Source organism: Cervus canadensis, chromosome 26, assembly GCF_019320065.1.
Source record: "Cervus canadensis isolate Bull #8, Minnesota chromosome 26, ASM1932006v1, whole genome shotgun sequence".
Lineage (NCBI taxonomy): Eukaryota > Metazoa > Chordata > Mammalia > Artiodactyla > Cervidae > Cervus > Cervus canadensis.
The window spans coordinates 52,320,680-52,339,156 of NC_057411.1; the positions used below are offsets into that span (position 1 = coordinate 52,320,680).

The window sequence follows — 18,477 nt, forward strand, 5'->3', positions numbered from 1 at the left end:
AAGAAGTGACCGCCGGCCTCCCTGCGCAGGCCCCCGCCTCTGGTCTCCCTTCTGTGGCCACAGGGTGTTTCCCGTGAGAAGCCCCCCCCCCCCCCCCCAGCTCCCCTCCCTGGACTCCTCTCCGCGGCCCTCTCCTGGAGACCTGCCTCTGCCCCACCGCTCACTCGTCTCAGCCGACAGGGGGGTCCTCTGTCCTTATACGCGCTTGGGCCAATGACCTAGGAGGCCCCCTGGACCCCTCTTCCTTTCCCCCAGCTCAGATGTCCAGACAGCCCCGCCTTCAGAGGGAATTCAGAATCTGCGCACTTGGACATTCTGCCGCCACCGCCAGGTCCCTGCCACACCCTCAGCCTGTCCGGCAGTCACCTCTGCCCTCTCCTACCCCCTAGAGACCATTCACCTCGTCGCAGCTAGAAGGACCCCCTAGAGGCTAAAGTCAGATCGTGTGATCTTGCCCCTTCATTGGCTCCCATCCCACGGTGAAGCCAGAGACTTTAACAGACCACGGGGCCTTCCGGGTCTGTGCCGGTCACCCCACCACCTACCTCCTGCTCTCCCTGCCTCTGCAGCCGGTGGGGCTTCCGGAAGCCACCCCATGCCTGCAAAGCTGTGCATCCTGCCTGGCATGTCGTCCCTCAGCCTCTCACCTCCCTTGCTGTAACAAGACCCCCTTGCCCCAGCCCTTTCTTTCTGGCTGTGCTGGGTCTTGGTGCACATGTGGGTTTTTCTCTAGTTGAGGTGCAGGGCTTGTCTTATTTTGGAGCACAGGCTCTAGGTATGCAGGCTTCAGTACTTGTGGCTCCCAGGCTCTAGAGCACAGGCTCAGCAGTTGTGACACATGGGCTGTGTGTGGAATCTTCTGGCCCAGGGACCAGACCTGTGTCTCCTGCACTGGCAGGCGGAGTCTTTACTGCTGAGCTATCAGGGAAGCCGCCCTACCTGCCTGTTCGGGACTTGGTCCACTTTGTCCCACAGTGCTTATAACCCTCTCTCACACAGGTTCCTAATCTCATCTTAAGGTTATTGGGGTTTTTCCTCTTCTGTTCTCAGGAGGTATGCTCCATGAGGACAGGGATCTTTGTCTTGTTTCATGATGTCAGGCACACAGTAGATGTTCAATACTGGTTGAATGTTGAATCAACAAGAACAAGGAAGCACCTTAAAAGCAGTTGGAGAGAAAAGGGACATTACAACAACAAGAGAGCAGCAAATTTCTTGGCCAAAACAACACAAGCTCCAAAGCAATGAAAAAAAACCCTGCAGCAGTAAAAGAAAAAACACTGTCAACCTTGGATCATATGTGCAGTGAAATGTGCCCCCCAAACTAAACTATGGTAAAATGAAATCATTTCAGGCAAAAGCTGAGTGAATTCATCACCAGTGGTTTTACGGTTTAAGAAATATTACAAAACTTCTTCAGAGTTAAATTAGAATTTAACTGATATTTGGAAAGTTTCCACATATTTGGAAATTAGCCATCAGACATCTAGATAGTCCGTGGGGCATGTAAAAAAATCACAACGGAAACTAATATATTTTTAACTGCATGAAAAAAACATTAAAATGTAGGGATGTTTGTGTTAGAAATGAAAGGCTCCACAGCAGTAATCTTCCTCTTAAGAAGCTAGAAAAAGAATAATTAAACCCAAAATAGACTTTATTTTCTTGGGCTCCAAACTCACTGTGGGTGGTGACCACAGCCATGAATTTGAAAGATGGTTGCTCCTTGAAAGGAAAGCTATGACAAACCTAGACAGAGTATTAAAAACCAGAGACGATCACTTTGCCAACAAAGGTCCATAGAGTCAAAGCTATGGTTTTTCCAGCAGTCATGTATGGGTGTGAGAGTTGGACTGTAAAGAAGACTGAGCACCAAAGAATTGATGCTTTTGAACTGTGGTGTTGGAAAAGACTCTTTTGAGAGTCCCTTGAACTGCAAGGAGATCCAACCAGTCCATCCTAAAGGAAATCAGTCCTGAATATTCATTGGAAGGACTGATGCTAAAACTGAAACTTCAATACTTTGGCCACCTGATGTGAAGAGCTGACTCATTTGAAAAGACCCTGATGCTGGGAAAGATTGAAGGCAGGAGGAGAAGGGGCTGACAGAGGAGGAGAAGGTTGGATGACATCACCAACTCAATGGACATGAGTTTGAGCAAGTTCCAGGAGTTGGTAAAGGACAGGGAAGCCTGGTGTGCTGTAGTTCACGGGGTCACAAAGAGTCAGACACAACTGCGCGACTGAACAACAACAAACAAAATAAGCAGAAGGAAGAAAACAATAAAGAGCAGAAATCAATTAAAAAGAAAATGAACAATGGGAGGAAATAATCCAAAATGTGCTTTGTAATATCTATAGAATTGAAATTCTGATTGATAGAAAACTGACTGTAGCTAAACTGATCGAGGAAAAATTAAGGAGAAAAAATTGATCAAGAAGAGGAATGACCGCGCATCACAACGTGTCCTACAGGCATTGCAATAATAGAGCACATTACAGATGATGTGCTTAGCGAAGTCCTAGCAGATCAAATCCAGCCATACATAAAAAACATAACAAACCAAGTGGGATTTATCCAGGAAGGCAAGTTTGTTTTAACCATTCAAAATCAAAGAATGTAATCTTCCATATCAACAGAATAAAGAAGAAAAATCACATGGTAATTTCCTTAGACAGAAAAAAGGACATTTGACAAAATTCATCAATTCACGATAATAATTGTCAGGAGACTCCCTCAACCTGGTAAGGAACACCCAGAGGAACCTGCAGAAACCTCATTCTTAACAGTGAAAAGTGACACTTTCTGCCCAAGAAGGGAGACAAGGCCACGACACCCTCCTCCTGTTTTAACCATGAGCTGGAGGCTCTGGCTGGTACAAGAAGGGAAGAAAAAGAGACACAAGACATGGACATTAAGAAGAAAGAAGTCAACTGTCTCTATTTACAGATGATACAATTGTGTACATAGAATAGGCCTTAAAATTTGCCAAGAAGTAAGACTAGTGAAGGACTTTAGCAAGGTCACAGGCTACAAGGTCTATATATAAAACCACTATGTCTGTTACCATATTGGAACTACTGGAAAGAGAAATTTAAAGATTAAGTATACAATAGCATTAAAAATCTTGAGGTAATTAAGGTTAACAAAATATGTCCAAGGCATGTACACTAAAAACTATAAAATGTGAATGAGAGAAATAAAGTAAATCTGAGTAACTATGTGGTAAGAATGTGTGTCATGAACTGCAAGACTCAGAACTGTTGATTTTTAAGTCCCTTTTATGAACTAAATCAGGCCCCCCTTCCTTAAACCATTATCTCCCTGTGACTCTATTTGGAGGCAGTTACCCAACCTAAATAGCATATTAAAAAGCAGATACATTACTTTGCCAACCAAGGTCCATCTAGTCAAGGCTATGGTTTTTCCAGTCATGTATGGATGTGAGTGTTGTACTGTGAAGAAAGCTGAGCACTGAAGAATTGATGCTTTTGAACTGTGGTGTTAAGAGAAGACTCTTGAGAGTCCCTTGGACTGCAAGGAAATCCAACCAGTCCATCCTGAAGGAGATCAGTCCTGGGTGTTCATTGGAAGGACTGATGCTGAAGCTGAAACTCCAATGCTTTGGCCACTTAATGTGAAGAGTTGACTCATTGGAAAAGACCCTGATGCTGGGAGGGATTGGGGGCAGGAGGAGAAGGGGACGACAGGATGAGATGGCTGGATGGCATTACCGACGCAATGGACATGAGTTTGAGTAAATTCCAGGAGTTGGTGATGGACAGGGAAGCCTGGCGTGCTGCGATTCATGGGGTCGCAAAGAGTCAGACACGACTGAGCAACTGAACTGAACTGAACTGAAGGTTAAGTGAGGTCAGAAGGGTGCAAGGGTGGTACTGCAATGCTGTAGGACCAGTGTCCTCCTGTGTGGACAGGGCCTTGCCAGGATCCAGCGGCTGGCACCTTATTCCTGGACCTGTGGCCTCCAGGATCACAGGAATATCCTCCCATCTCAAGTAGACCGAGACCATCCTCAAGTCAACCTAGGAATTCTACAGAATTCCAGTTTAAACCCCACAGACTGGTTTTTTCCCAGTAGACCCTTATGAGCTGATTCTAAAACGCAATCTAGAAAACCTAGAAAATAAGTCAACAAAAGGGACCCACGCTTCCCGATTTCACGGTTTCTGGGGCACCAGGACACAACAACTAGACTTCCAGGCGTCTACCCAGGCGGAATGAAGGAATGTCCAGAGTCGTGGGTACCAGCTGTCATGGGTACCAACTGTTCTGGGAAACCGCCTGCATGCCCATGGCGGATGGACAGCCAGGCTGGGTGTGCGTGGAGAAGCAGGGCTGCAGGGACTACGGATGTTTCTGGGTGAGACTTGGCAGAGACCCAGAGCTCAGTCTGTGATTTGTTTTGAGTGGAGGCGAAACTCACCTGAGTCATGAAGACAGGAGCGATGGCTGTGTGGGGCGAGTGGAGAGTCTGTGGGGGCCGGGGTCCTGGCCACCTGGGCCTGCTGGCTGAGGTGTGTGAACATTCAGCAAAACTCATCCAGCTGTCTGTCTAGCAAATGTTAACACACAACCAGCAACCCCACATCCTCCCATAGAACGCGAGTGCATGCTCAGCAAAAGTGCCCAAGAATGCTCGTGGCCGGTTTACCTGGAAGCAACCCAATGTCCACCGGTGTGCAGACAAGAAGTCACCCTCACGTGCCAGTGGGAACCATGGGCAGGAAAAAGGATGAGCTGCCCTGCCCGTGGGTGAGCCACCAGGGACCCAACAGCGGGGCTCTGTTTTCACCATGCCTGAGCTGCCTGGCTGAGTCACTCTCAGCGAGAACCAGGGTCGCCCAGGACACTGGCCTGGGAAGGCCTTGGGGGCAGCCCGGAGGGCTGGACTGGCTTGCAGGCCACACACACCAGCATGCGTGGCAGAAACCCATCTCCTCCACATGCTCAGTTAAGACCCACTTCCACAGACAGGAAAGAGCAAGAAAGCAGGCAGAGATGGGGGCAAGGCCAGCAGAGACCCCCACTGTCCCCCTCCCTGGGTATGGATGGCAGCAAAGAACCCGTCAACCCACTGACAGCTCTGCCCAAGTGTCTGCAGAGCTGCAAGCCCACACGTGTGCCAGGCCTGATGGGCGGCATGTGGACTTGGGGTCCAGGGAGACCCCACTTAAATAGTGCTCCATTCTTGGCCCCAACTAAGCAGAGCACAATCACAACCTGGAGGCCATGGTCTCCTTGGGACGTGGATCCAGGGCACAGGGGTCAGAGTGGGCACCTGGCAAGGGAGCAGAGAGCCAGACCGAGGCTTCAAGCAAGAGTGGCCAGCACCAGCAAGGAGCCCAGGTGGGCTGAGGGCCAGCGAAGTGCAGCGGTGAGTCCAGGAAGGAGGTGGCCAGGGAACACGGCAGAGAACAGGTGTGAGGAAGTCGTCAGCAGAGGCCACAGAGCTCACCCTGATCCTCACAGGAGGTGTCTGCAGGACAACAGGGACGGAGGTGAGTGGACCAGAGCTCACCTGGGCTGGGCACTGGGGACCTGGTGGACCAGGCGGCCCAGGAGGTGCACCCTGCCTTCACCAGGCCAGGACGACCTCAGCTGCTTCCGAGCCCTCTTTGGCCACCGTGACAGAAGCTGTACCAATTAAGAGGAATTTGCCCAAGGGAAGTGGGCACTCCTGAACTGCGGGGGCCAAAGTGGTGGACGGAGGGGCCCATGTGGCCCCTGAGTTCTAATCCTTAACCCTCCAGGGCACCATTCCTGCTGACGATCAGCAGGCAGGGCTGAGCAGCAGACCCGCATTCCCGCTCAGTAAGTGGCGTTTCAGATGCCAGGAAGGACCCCAGGGGGACCCCCCCCCCCAGAATCGGGGGTTGCTTAGGGGTGCCATGAGGCTGAGGGGGCCCTGGGGCAGGACGCAATCAAGTGAGTGCAGTTCTTGAGTGCCCCGGGGCCCACCCTGGACTGACAGGCAGGTGGCAGACACCACCCACGGTGTCCAACGTGCTGTTGCCGCACACAAAACAAGTAGCAATGCCTTTACTGGCGAGTCTTACGTTTACAGTTTATTAGCTAATCAACATCAACATGCAAAAATAAGCGCTGAATACAAACCTCTACCATACGGTTTCGTGTAAACTACAACAGTTCATTTGATTTGAAAAGTCATTGGTGGTTACTTTTTAACTGAACTACTGGCTTCTGTAATGAATAGTGTTTAGAGCTAGAGTCACTGAGCCGTCGGCAAGGCCTCTGCAGACACTGGTCCAGTGGGTTTCCACGAGATACATTCTCAGGCAGGAGACGAGGTGGCACGAGTGACGTGACACTGAACCTACACGGCCAAACGCGGCCCCCGGGTGCAGCCTCAGGCAGGCGGCGGTCCTAGAGGCCAGCCCCACCTGCAGCCGTGGTGCCGGCCTTTTGGCAGCAGCTCTACAGAGAAGTGACAGGGTCCCTCATGGCACCCAGTCGCCACAGGTCGGCCTGGCGTGGCCACCAGTGCTCCCGGGCCATGGCTGAGGACCAGTCCGTCCCGGGGGCTCCTTGTCAGCAGAAGGGAAGGAACTGTGAGAACACGGGGAAGGAATCAGTTCCTGTGGTGAAAGGTTCCAGCCTCCCTCCGCATGGTCAGTCTGTAAAGTCTCTCTGAAAGGTCAAAACACTTCAGAAGCATCAACAGCTGATGTGTTTCAAAGTCGAGTGCACGCTTGTTGAATCTTTCTTCCTCTCTTCCCAGGAGTGTTGTCGTTGCTCACTGATCTTTGGTCGCAGAAACAGAAAGGCAGGTAGGCAGGGGCCCAAGGCCGCCCGGCGTGGCGACTGCCTACATGATGTACACCTTCTCGGCCTGGGAGAAGTGGAAGACCTCTTTGGTTCTCGGGCAGACGACCTTATCATCCTGCCGGATAGAGAGCAGGGACTGAAAAGAAAGACCAGGCGCATTAAGAAGGGCCGATCCAGTTTACATCAAAGTTTCTTATGAGAAACCCACAGAACCAACTCTCTGGAAACAAATCATTTCACAAAAGTCACTTCCTGCAAGTACCCCTGCCAAGAAGTCCTGGGCTTTCTCCACAGTCCCCCAACCCGCCTTGCAAAGGACAGTTCAGGGCCCAACCCGCCCCACCCCCCCTCCCGCGCGCTCTGCCCTGGCCCCGCCCGCCTGACCCGGCCCCTCGGCAAGGCCCCGCCCCCCGGCCCTCACGTTGTAGCCGTAGACGTAGCCGTTGGGCAGCATCATGGGCGGGTTGTTTTCGTTCATGACATCTCCCGAGATCTTGCAGACGAGGCGCGAGTTGGCGCAGTGTGCCATGGGTAGGGGCTGCGCCAGCTTGTTCAGCGAGCGGCTGCACACCGGGCAGTCCGGGCTCCGCGAGCTGCCGTCCTCCTTGTAGCACTGCCTGGGTGCGGGTTAAGGAGGGCGGGCTGGCCGAGGTCCCAGGGTCCTGAGCACCCCATGAAGGCTACTGAGCACTATGGTCCCTATCTGGGCAAGGGAGCCCTCCCGGCACTGTCTCAACACTGCGGCTGCAACGCAGTCAAGGCACGATCTGGGCCTGGGGGACACTTGCAGACGCTGTTTCAAGGGCAGGGACCAAGGCTGGTAAGGAGCGGGGTCTGCACACCAGCCCCGCACTAGGAAGGGTGCACACGGGGAGCACTCCCATTGTGAAGGATACGGTGTCTTAATGGCCGAGAGGCCGGCCTGCAGGGTGAGGGTGAACACGGAGTTGTTCCCCAGCTGGTGCAGCCGGTAGTTGTCGTACCGGAACTGCTGGATCAGCATCCGCCACCGCGCCGGGTCCAGCAGGTCCTGGAAGAAGCGGGGCAGAGTCGTGACAACAGCAAACAAACTCCCAAGTCTCTTCCCTGCAGACGAAGATGAGCACCACCCCGATCAGCCACGCGCTGGCGCCCAAAGGGCAGCCTCGACTTCCACCCACAGCCAGGCCACTGCTGCCTCCCTTTCTGGAACACCGACTCCTTCTGAGCCTATGCTGATGCCCTGGAGTGTGTGTCCTTTGTCCCCGAGACAAGTCAAGGACTCAGGGCTGCAAGGAAAGCCACTCATGGAGCGAGCTCCAGAACCTCTTGCTAAGAGCATTAAGGTTTGCAAGGAGAAGCCTTATGCCAGGGAACAGCTTATTAGAACAGAGGATTAAATCTGACTCATGTTGGTCCCTAAAACCACCCAGTTTTAGACTCAGAAGGGGCGGGGGCGGGTGGGGAGGGAGGAGGAGGCAGCCAAGCAAGAGTGTGGTCAGAGGCTCTGTAAGCTCCTCAGAGCCCTGGCATAGGACACGATCACACTCCCAACATTTAAAAAATGATTTTTAACATTTCTTTTATCCCACAGTAGTCCATGGTGAAGGAGGCCCACGCTTGGGCGGCCACGCCCAGCGCCAGCTGAGCCCTGCAGCCTCTGCTACAGCCACTGTCAAAACAAAGCGCTCTGTCCATTCCCACCGTGACCCATTTGGACGTGTCTGTGACCTCTTGCCACGAGGGACGAAGGCCTCGCTCCCTTAAGGAGGCTGCTCCAGCTCGTGTCAGCAGTGTCTGGTCCCCTGCTCCTGCTTCCAGGACACTGTCCCAACTGCTTCTGAGCTTCCTGCACCTGAGACCTCCACCTGCTCGAAGTCACGGCTCTCCTGTCATCCTGGTCTCCTCTTTGGTGCCGCTTAACCTGCCAGGCCAACTTTCTTGGATCATAAAGAAAGCTGAGCGTGGAAGAGCTGATGCTTTCGAACTGTGGTGTTGGAGAAGACTCTTGAGAGTCCCTTGGACTGCAAGGAGATCCAACCAGTCCATCCTAAAGGAAATCAGTCCTGAATATTCACTGGAAGGACTGATGCTGAAGCTGAAACTCCAATACTTTGGCCACCTGATGTGAAGAGCTGACTCACTGGAAAAGACCCTGATGCTGGGAAAGATTGAGGGCAGGAGGAGAAGGGGACGACAGAGGATGAGATGGTTGGATGGCATCACCAACTGGATGAACGTGAGCTTGAGCAAGCTCCGGGAGTTGGTGATGGACAGGGAAGCCTGGCGTGCTGCAGCCCATGGGGTCACAAAGAGTTGGACACAACTGAGCGACTGAACTGAACTGAACTGAACCTGCCAGACCAACCTTGACAGCCAAAGGCTGTCGTGTTCCAGCTGGTGGAGAACTCTGCCCAGGGGAGGGGATGCCCGCCCTGGGGCCTATTCTGAGGCTCGGTCCCTCTGGATCCCAGAGCAGCGATGACATCGCTGCCTGGCTCTTTACAGCCGCTGTGAGGCCTCACCAAGAAGTGAAGAGATGTGATCCACACCCTCCTGAGCTGGGAACCTCACCCCCAAGGGGAGGCTGGCCCTTGCTGCACTTTGAAGAGAAAACACTCTGAGTTAAAATGTGAGTTTAGACCTGAAGATCTTTGTGACCTGCTGATTTATTATATTCCCAAACACCACAGAAAGTGTGAATTCAGGTGGGCAAGAAGCTTCCAGCAGCTTTCAAAAGGACCTGCAGGCACTTTGGGCGGTGGGGGCAGGGTCTGCCCAGAGGCTCCCACAGAACACCGAGGGGCAGCAGGCCTGCAGGGCAACACTCGGCCTTGGACAGCGGCCAGCTTCAAGGCCCAAAGGACAGGGTGGGTCCACCACCCAAGGGTTTTATTCTCTCCCCTACAAGTACACCCGCTGAAATGCTGAGGCCCAAAACGATGGTCGGGAGAGGCCCTTTGGGAGGGAATGAAGTCATGGGCAGGGGGGCTCACGAATGGGATCAGTGCCCTTATAAGAAGAGCCCCCAGAGAGCACCTGACCCTTCTGCTATGAGAGGACCCAGCAGAAGTCGTGACTCAGGCTGGCACCTGACCTTGGACTTCCAGCCTCCTGAACCCTCAACAGTACATTCATAAGCCCTGGTCTCTGGTATGCTGTTGCAGCGGCCAGAAGGAACTAACACAGAGAACGGCTACCAGAAGTGGATGCTGTGGTAACAAGTACCTAAACACGGGGGTGGAGCTTCACAACACAGGGCAGCAGCTAAACGTCTGGAGACAATGCCCGACAGAACGGACCATTAAAAGTGAGGGTTCAGAAGAGACGAGAATGGCAGATCGCACCCCAGTCTCTGGAGAGAAGCCTCAGAGTTGCGCACCGTCAAGCCCACTGTGCTGAGGCCTCAGGCCCAGCGAAGCCCGAGTCACGGGACCGGAGAGAAGGCTCCTGGGCACAAAGGGGGGCAGGCCTGGCAGAGCTGAGCTCATGGACGGGGCTGTGGGTGATGAATCTAGCTGCTATTGAAGCTGTCTCTTGGCAGAGTGCTGAAGGGGTGGCTTGGCTTCTCTTGGGTGTTTAGCCTGGGGGTGGGGGGATGAGGGGAGATGAACCCAGTGATCCTGACGCAGGGAAGAGAATACAGGGCAGCAACAAGTGAGGTCAGGAAAGACGCCAGCAGAGCCACGCAGAGGCCAGGCCTGTCCAGCCTTGACTGGGCCTCCAGAGGAGTGAGCAGGCACTCAGAATTACACTTTCCAACTGAAGTGCTTTAGGAGCTATTCTGATCAAAGATTTTGCCAGCAAAATGAGAACAAGATGGGGAAAAAGGCCTGGGTGGTGTGCGGGCCACGCTGGTCAGTGGCAGTGACGGCAGGCCCGGCCCCACCCTAGGCCCGGGGCGCGCCGTACCTTGTAGGGGGAGATGTGCGTGTCCGGAGGGAAGGCCAGCATGCCCATGACCTGGCGGACCTCGTCCAGCTGGCTCCCCTCAGCCTGGCTGAAGTGCTTCCTCGCATGTCTGCAAAGACACAGTGCAGCCTGAAGACGTCTGCACTCCCACCACCCCCACCCAGGCACCAGCTGCGCCTGCCCAAAGCTAGCCAGGGAGGGGCCCAGAAGCCTGCCCCGCACATTGGCGGCCGGGGGGGGGGGGGGCGGTCCTACCTCACCGCATCCAGCCTCTTGTTCTGCCGGATGAGCTCAATGAACTCCTGGATCCTCAGGCTAAACTCCAGGCAGCTCTGAGGGTGAAGACAACAAAATGACCAGCTTAGTCAGGCGCACCCAAAGCTGTGTCCCGGCTCGAGGCTGCAGGCACTGCTACAGAAGCTCGGCGTTGCCGGGGAGGCAGGGCTGCTGCTGAAATCCTAATTTCAACCTGCAGCCAACACTTGCTGGGTACTGACAGGCCATGGCCCAGCCCCACCCCCCATCTCTCAGGGCCAGGCCAGGGAGGGCCGGGGGACGTGGGGCGAGGAGCATCGGGGGTGCTCCCAAGCCGCAGCTGGCTGCGCGGACGTGACAGCCTCGTCACCACAGTCAGCACAGTGCCGTCGCTACACCTTCCTACCCGCAGGCCTCCTCTTTCCAGCCCCGGGCCACGCTGAAGGCTGGGGGGGATGGAGCACCGCATGAGGACCCTCACAGTGTGGGCCACAGCGACTCTGGGAACGAGCCAGCTCAGAGGCCCTGGATGGGCAGGGCCTCAGCATGTGGCCAGGACCAGGCGAAGATGGCAGAGGTGGGCAAGCAGGTCAGGGCCGGCTCCCGGAAGAGCCCGGGACATGTCACGGGTGCAAGGGCCCCAGGGCTAGGTCTGCTGTGCTGGGAGGCAGCCATGGCCCAGCTCCATCTGGAAGGCGTCTGTCCTGAAGCTCCACAGGAGACCCCAGGGGATGCTAATACGGCCGCCATCAGCAGGGTAGCTTGTAAGGAGCCCAAGTGAACTTTGAAACCTTAGCAATATCAACCCAATTTGGGCTAAAACTCCTGCAGCTAGGGGTAGAGGGCAAGCAGGTAAAATTAACTTTTGTGACCTAAGATGAAAAATCTGGATTATTTTACAAAAAAACTAAGACTATAACATCTTCAACCTGGCTTCAGAAATGTGTTTCCAACCAGAAGCAGAGTACATGCAGTACACAGCACGGAGGCCAAGCTTGGGACCTCCGCTCACTGTCCCGCCCACAGTGCCCCGGCCTGGAGATGGTATAAACGCTGCCCTGCGCCTGCTGCTTCCAAAAGCCTGCCAACCTCATGACTTGCTCCCTGCCCCCCAGCCTGGCGTACACACTGCATTCTGGGGAAGCACCTGGGCTGGAGGGACCCTGGGAGGACACCCTCCACGAGCGCCCAGCCCGGCCCCAGGCACACCAAGTGGAGGGCGGGCAGACCTGACTGCAGGCTGTTCCGCCGGCGTCAGGAGCACGGCAGAGGTGCAGAACCACTCACCTGGTACCCACATGTCCACTCCACAGGGGCTCAGAGAACGTGGTCTGTCTCCCTGCCCAAGCCCCCCTCCCCACCCTCGTGCAGGGCACTGAGCCCCGGGCAGCAGCCTGTCCTGACCCCAAATGGATGAGGCAGGGCGAGGGTGGCGTGGCAGGTGCCGCACAAACCAGTGAAGAAAAACTCGGCCCCTTTCAGAGGCCAGACGAGCAGGGCTGAGCCGGGACCGGAGGCCGGGGCGCCGCCTGCTTCGCAGGGAGCGATGAGCACTTCCATCTGGGGCTGCCCGCTGTGGAGCGTTACCAGTAAGCCCTAGGTCAGCTCTAGAAAACCGACACGTGGAAATGCGTCTCCTTATTTATGGTGGCTCTTTGCTCTCCAAGTTAACTCTCAGACAGTCCACTGAGAAGGTGGACACACGCAGGTGTCCAGACTGGACAAGGACGGCCAGCATCTGGTGACCACATCACACGTGACCTGCGAGGCTCCGCGCGCTCCTGTTCACGGCCGCACTGAGGCTGCAGACACATAGCACGCACGCTGCCTCTGCCAGCCTGACGTGTCCAGAGACCCGCCTCAACTCAGGAGACTTCTGTGGGCTGTACTCACTACTTTGGAGGTATTTTCAACTATGGGAAATGTGGGTCTCAAACTTTCTTTTCTCGCCTAGAGCCTCACCACTGATCTGAGGGACCCTTGGCATCTGGCGTGGGCCCCCTGACCCCCCACCCCCAGCCTGCATGTGTGATCAAGTACCGGAGCTCACATGTGCCCACAAGGGTACAAACTGTGCAGAGCCTGCACACTGGCTTGTGCTCAGCCGGAACTTTGTAATGAGACGTCCTGACGTCCTTTCATCCTCTAGGTGCACTTCTGGACAACTACTTATGCTCCTTCAGTTACGTGACGACACCACAGGACTGTGCCGTGGTGGGTTCGCCCCGCCAGCCCACCCCCTGGCAGGTAGGTGCAAGGCTCCCCGCTGCGACCCGACCCCCGTGGCGTGCCTGGCCAAGCAGCAGTGTTCTCGGGGAGGGAGCAGGGCGTGCAGAAACTGCCTGTTGCACCGGAGGCCTGTTTTCCTTCTGCCCTGGTTCCCGCCGAGCGCACAGCCGTGGGGGTGGAGCAGAGCGCGGGCGCGTGTTACATACCAATTCTGGCTTTCCTTTTATGGTTTCCATACCAAGATCCTCACTCTCTTTAGGGGAGCCACTGGCCACTCTACTTTTCCGTCCCGTCTTCGCGTCGTGCTCGCTTTGGCGGCCCTGAGTGGCAGAGAGTGTCACCCTTGGCTGGTGACTATGTGCACACGACAAGCTCAACGGGGCGGCGTTAAAGGCACTCAGTTTAGAACACAGTTTTTCTAATGGAGGCAGGAAAGGTTAATACAATCAAGCATTTCTGCAAGCCCTAAGGCGTTGATACCTTTCAGGAAACATGTTTAAATTCTGCAATTTATGTTTAAGTGTCTATTTTTTAAGCTGCTTCTGGGTCTCAAGAGAAGCTGTATTCCAGAAAATCCCAGCCTCGAACTCTGAACCCTCACAGGCGGGCACCCACTCCTCGCAGGGTGCCTTCCCGAGTCAGTGAGTGGGTGAGTAGAAGCTGGGCCCACCCTGCTCCAATCCCCGGCAGCACATGCGTGGTCCACACCACGTGCCTTCAGAACTTCACTCAACATCTGTTCAAACCATAATACAAAGAGTGCCCTTTTGAGAATTTCCCCTAAAACCCAACACCACCCTCTTATATAAAAACCCCAAACCCACACCAAACCCAACAACCCGCCCGTTATGAATCCACACAACTCCGAAACAGGCTCTGGTGCAGGTGGCGCCGCCCTGCCGACTCTGCAAGCTCTGCCCAGGCACGCCCTGCCCCCTCCAGGAGCCCTGCCAGGTGCAGCCCCGCCCCTCCAGGAGCCCCGCCCCTGTGCGGCCCCGCCCCTCCCCGGAGCCCCACCCCGGCGCAGCCCGTGCACCTTCATCTTGCGCAGCCGGGATTTGTTGTCATGGCACCAGGCCAGGCAGGTGGCGGTCTCGCGCCTCTCCAGGGACTCCTCCACCTCTTTGGCAGTCAGGAACATCTCGATGTTCACTAAATCCTGCAGTGAAGGGAACCATGGCTCAGATCACTGGACCCCAGATCCGCCCAAGGCTGGACGGTCATGGCGCCCGGCAGTTGGCATCCCGCGCCTCCTCTCACGCAAACACCTTCTCTGGCGCTGGGACACCCCGCCACGGGCCGGGTCTGCACAGCACGCAGGCCTAGTGACAGGCCAGGTCCTGCCAGAATGTGGGGCCCCACCACCTCTCACAGGGCCGACATGGAGATCCCAGTAGTCCATACTCTCAATTTCTACGGGTTTTGCTCTGCAGATTGATTTCGAGTTTAGGTTTTTGAGAAGGGGCAAGCTGGGGGGCTGCACGTCTCTCGCCTCCGCTGTCTGCTCCTCTCTCCCACCCCGAGGAGTGCAATCTGGGCGGGCAGGCCCAGTGCCGCTGAGCTAGAGGAGCCCAGCAGAGCTAGGGACCCACAGGAGCCAACCCACCCACTCCAGTGCCCACATGTCCAAGTCGAGGGGGCGCTATGGTGCCAGGAAGTGCGGCGGAGGGGGGTGGGGTGGGGCAGGAAGTGTGGGGCCCAAGCAAGAGGTTGGAGTAGCCAGCAAGAAGGACCTCCCTGGCCACACTGGGCAGGTGATGCATGTTCCGACATGACAAATAAGGGGTGGCTGGAAGAAAATTTCAGAAAGTGAATTTCTCTTCCCTCAGGCACAGACTGAGTTGGTCATTTTCTGTTATCCGGTAGAGGAACACCCAGCACACAACAGCCCTGGAACTCTCCTGTCTCCACAGCCTCCACTTGGGCCTCACAGGCCACTGGGTCCACGGACACCGCTTCACCCACGCTCTGTTGGCCAAGGCCGGCCACGCAGAGCAGCTTGGAGCTCACCACGGACGTTCCGTGTGCAGCACCAGAGCCACCTCAAGCTCCGTGCAGGAGCTGCAGAAGGAAGCAGAGCCCTACTGGTATGAGGAAGAGACACCTGCTCTACTTCAAGAGAAAGTCAGTGGAGGCATACAGTCAATGACGTGGCCATGAAACCAGGCACTTATAGCAAAATTAACGAGAAAAAATAATCAAGTACTGTTACTAGGCAGCGAGATGGTGCCCGTGGACCAGCTCCTGGGGCATCCTCTGTGGACCCAAATGGGCACTGGTCACGGGCACAAGAGCAGCTGATCAGAGGGCCCGGGGTGTGCTGCTACTGGGGCCGCTCTGGACAGCGCGAGGGCAGGCGCCACAGAAGGGAGGCTCCACCTGCGTCCCCAGGAGGGACAGCGGCGGACGGTGGCTGGGGCTCGCATGATGTGCCCTCAACCGCCCCAGCCCGACCTCTCCTCAGCTCCACGTCCTGACTGCCAGGGCAGGACACGGTCAGAGGGCTGGAGCGTGGCTGGGCCAGCACCAGACTCCAAGACTTCCCACCACAGCCCATGCTCTGCCCAGCTGCTCCCCCAGCCTCGCCCTGAGCATGGGGTTCAGGTGAGGAAGTCTCCTGTGGTTGTCCAGCCAGGACTCACTAATCCAGACCTTGACTCACCGCCCTCCCTACAGAGGGAGCCGCGTTCTGGTGCTGCTTCCCTGGCCATCTCGCCACAGTCTTCTTTTTCCTGAATGTTCCCCGCTAGGCCAAGGCTAGGCTCCCAGATGACACGCTGTCTTCCTTCTCTCTTGTGTCCCATCCTTTCCAGGCCTTTTCTAACTTGCAAGCGGTGGCCTCTCCCGCCCACACCCCCAGAGTCTGGCCTTTCCAAGTCTCTCCCTTTCCTGTGCACAGTCCTCTGATGACCATGGACCCTGGGCTACAGGAGCCCCAGTAAAGATGTTAAACCAGCTGGCCAGAGGCGAGCCACAGCGAGCAAGCACCACCCACAGCCCCCTCCCAGGAGGCGCCACCATGGAGGCGGCTAACACGGGGCCACGGCTGACTCCACCAGGCCTTCCGCCCGCCACAGCCGCTGCCGTGGCCCGCGCTCCCCTCCCTCTTCATGGTGTCTTTGGATGAGGAGGAGCCCCAGCGCTACAGCCTCTTCCTGGGAGGCCTCACCCACCCCAAGGCCAGGACAATGCCGTCCTGTGTCTGCTTCAGAAAGAGCTGAGTTTCTGTGCTCAGCGTGAGGCTGGGGGCTCCATGGGGAAACACCTTCTGGGACTGGCTCCTAGACAACGTTCACGCCAACTGACCTTCTTCTGAGGACCACCGGCCCCCACCCGCCCCCCACTGCCCCTCTGCAGACAGGTGACCACCGATGCCCCTCTGCGCCTCTGCAGACAGCTCACCTTCACCACATCTGGTCTGGCTTCACACTTCTCCCCCCCACGGAGCACACCTGGGGGCCAGGAGGAACAGGGAGCTTGGGCCTCACCAGCCAGTGCGGGTGGGTGAGCCTGGCCACGCCCTCGCAGGTGCAGGGGAGGGCACAGGAGTGAAGCCTGACAGACGGGCAGGCTATTGCCGGGAAGGTGAGGCAGAGAGAGCCTGTGGTGAGGCGGAAGCTGGCATGCCTGGTGAGGGATCGGGCGCCAGGGACCACCGTGCACCAAGCTGAGACTGGCAGCCCCGTCACCCACAGCAGGAGCCTGGGGCCGGGCACACCCAGCTCAAGGAGCTGCCCAGGGCTGGGGTGCAAGTGGGAGGATGCCCACCCCTGACGCCCCCACAAATATATCAGCCACGTCGGAGGAAAGGCCTGGAGCTGTAACTAGGCAAGGACACGGAGCCCGTGGGAAGCAGCTGGGCCGGGCACGCTGCTGGGGACCCCAGGCACCTCCTGGGATGGGAGCAGGGTCACACACTGGGATTCAGAGCCACCAGAGCTGAGCCCCGTCGGCCCAGGGCGGGAGCCACGCACACTGGGTGGGGATGGGATTGTGCTGGGGGCCAGGGGGCCTGAGGACACGAGGGTGAGGAGGCTCAGGCCTGGGGGTCCCCAGTGCAGCAGAGGAGCAGGCTGGGGCGGGACACGGGAAGGAGAGACGAGAAGGACATCGCCCTCGACAGAGGTGCTCCCACCAGAAGCTCCTCCCATGGGAAGTGGGCACACAAGTGCAGCCACCTGCCGGGCACCCCTGACTGCTGGGCCCGCTGCAGTGAAGGCCGCCCTCAGGACATCGGCCCCCGCAGCACCCAGCCAGCAGCATGAAGGGTGCAGCATGGTGCGGGTGGACCCGCAGAGGCCAGCGGAGGGCACGGGTGGCCCGATCACCACTGCACCCAGCCTGGGGCATTGAGCGCTTCCACACCTGCACCCTGGGGCCACCACAGACGGACTGACGGAAAGCACACCCGGGCCCAGAGAGAGGCGCACACACAGGAGGCCGCTGGCGCGGGGCAACCCCGTCCACACCCCTGCTCCTCCGAGCCATCACGTGAGGGAGGAACTGCCTGGCTCAGGACACAGCGGGGCCCGTCCCTGCCCACCTCGATGCCACTCTGGCGCGCCAGCTTCACGGCCGTGTTGTAGTAGCCGCAGCGCAGCAGGTGCTCCACCATCATGCGGTCCATGCGCTTCCTCTTCCACACGCTGGCCGCTGCCGGCTGGTCACTGCTGTGCTCCTTGAGGTGCTCGATCCGGCGCTTGCACAGCTTGGCGCTCTCGTCCTCCGCCTGGATGGACTCCACCGCCTGCAACACACTCAGGCACTCAGCACCCGCGGCCGCCCACCGGAATTCCACCCAGACCTCCCACCCGGGCCGCCCACTGGACCTCCCACCAGACTCCCACCCGGGCCGCCCACCGGACTCCCACCCGGGCCGCTCACCGGACCTCCCACCGGACTCCCACCCGGGCCGCCCACCACGGAATCCCACCCAGACTCCCACCCGGGCCGCCCACCGGACCTCCCACCGGACTCCCACCCGCACGCCCACCGACCCACCGGACTCCCACCCGGCGCCACCGGACCTTCCCACCGGACCCACCCGCCGCCCCACCGGACCTCCCACCGACTCCCACCCGGTGCCGCCCAGCCGCGATCCACCGGACCTCCCACCGAATCCCACCCGGGCCGCCACCGGACTCCCAGCCGCGACTCCCACCCGGACCGCCCACTGACCTCCACCAGACCGGGCCGCCCACACAGACCTCACCGGACTCCCACCCTGGGCCGCCCACCGGACCTCCCACCGAACTCCCACCCGGGCCGCCCACCGGACCTCCCACCGGACTCCC

General features: G+C 57.3%; 1 protein-coding gene across 2 annotated transcripts in view; it reads right to left on the reverse strand.

Annotated features, from left to right (window-relative positions):
- Positions 1 to 6,065: 6,065 nt before the first annotated feature.
- Positions 6,066 to 18,477, reverse strand: part of MAEA (macrophage erythroblast attacher, E3 ubiquitin ligase) — a 28,383-nt gene continuing 15,971 nt past the window's right edge. Inside the window, exons 3-10 of one of the 2 annotated variants that reach the window (XM_043447711.1) lie at positions 17,727 to 17,930; positions 14,220 to 14,342; positions 13,390 to 13,503; positions 10,955 to 11,031; positions 10,700 to 10,808; positions 7,705 to 7,838; positions 7,230 to 7,425; positions 6,066 to 6,944 (exon numbers count right to left, since the gene is read on the reverse strand). In XM_043447711.1, the coding sequence (XP_043303646.1) occupies positions 6,849 to 6,944; positions 7,230 to 7,425; positions 7,705 to 7,838; positions 10,700 to 10,808; positions 10,955 to 11,031; positions 13,390 to 13,503; positions 14,220 to 14,342; positions 17,727 to 17,930 (1,053 nt within the window). In that variant the 3' untranslated portion in view covers positions 6,066 to 6,848. The remainder of the gene's footprint in view (positions 6,945 to 7,229; positions 7,426 to 7,704; positions 7,839 to 10,699; positions 10,809 to 10,954; positions 11,032 to 13,389; positions 13,504 to 14,219; positions 14,343 to 17,726; positions 17,931 to 18,477) is intronic. The other variant, XM_043447712.1, reaches the window with a different exon arrangement.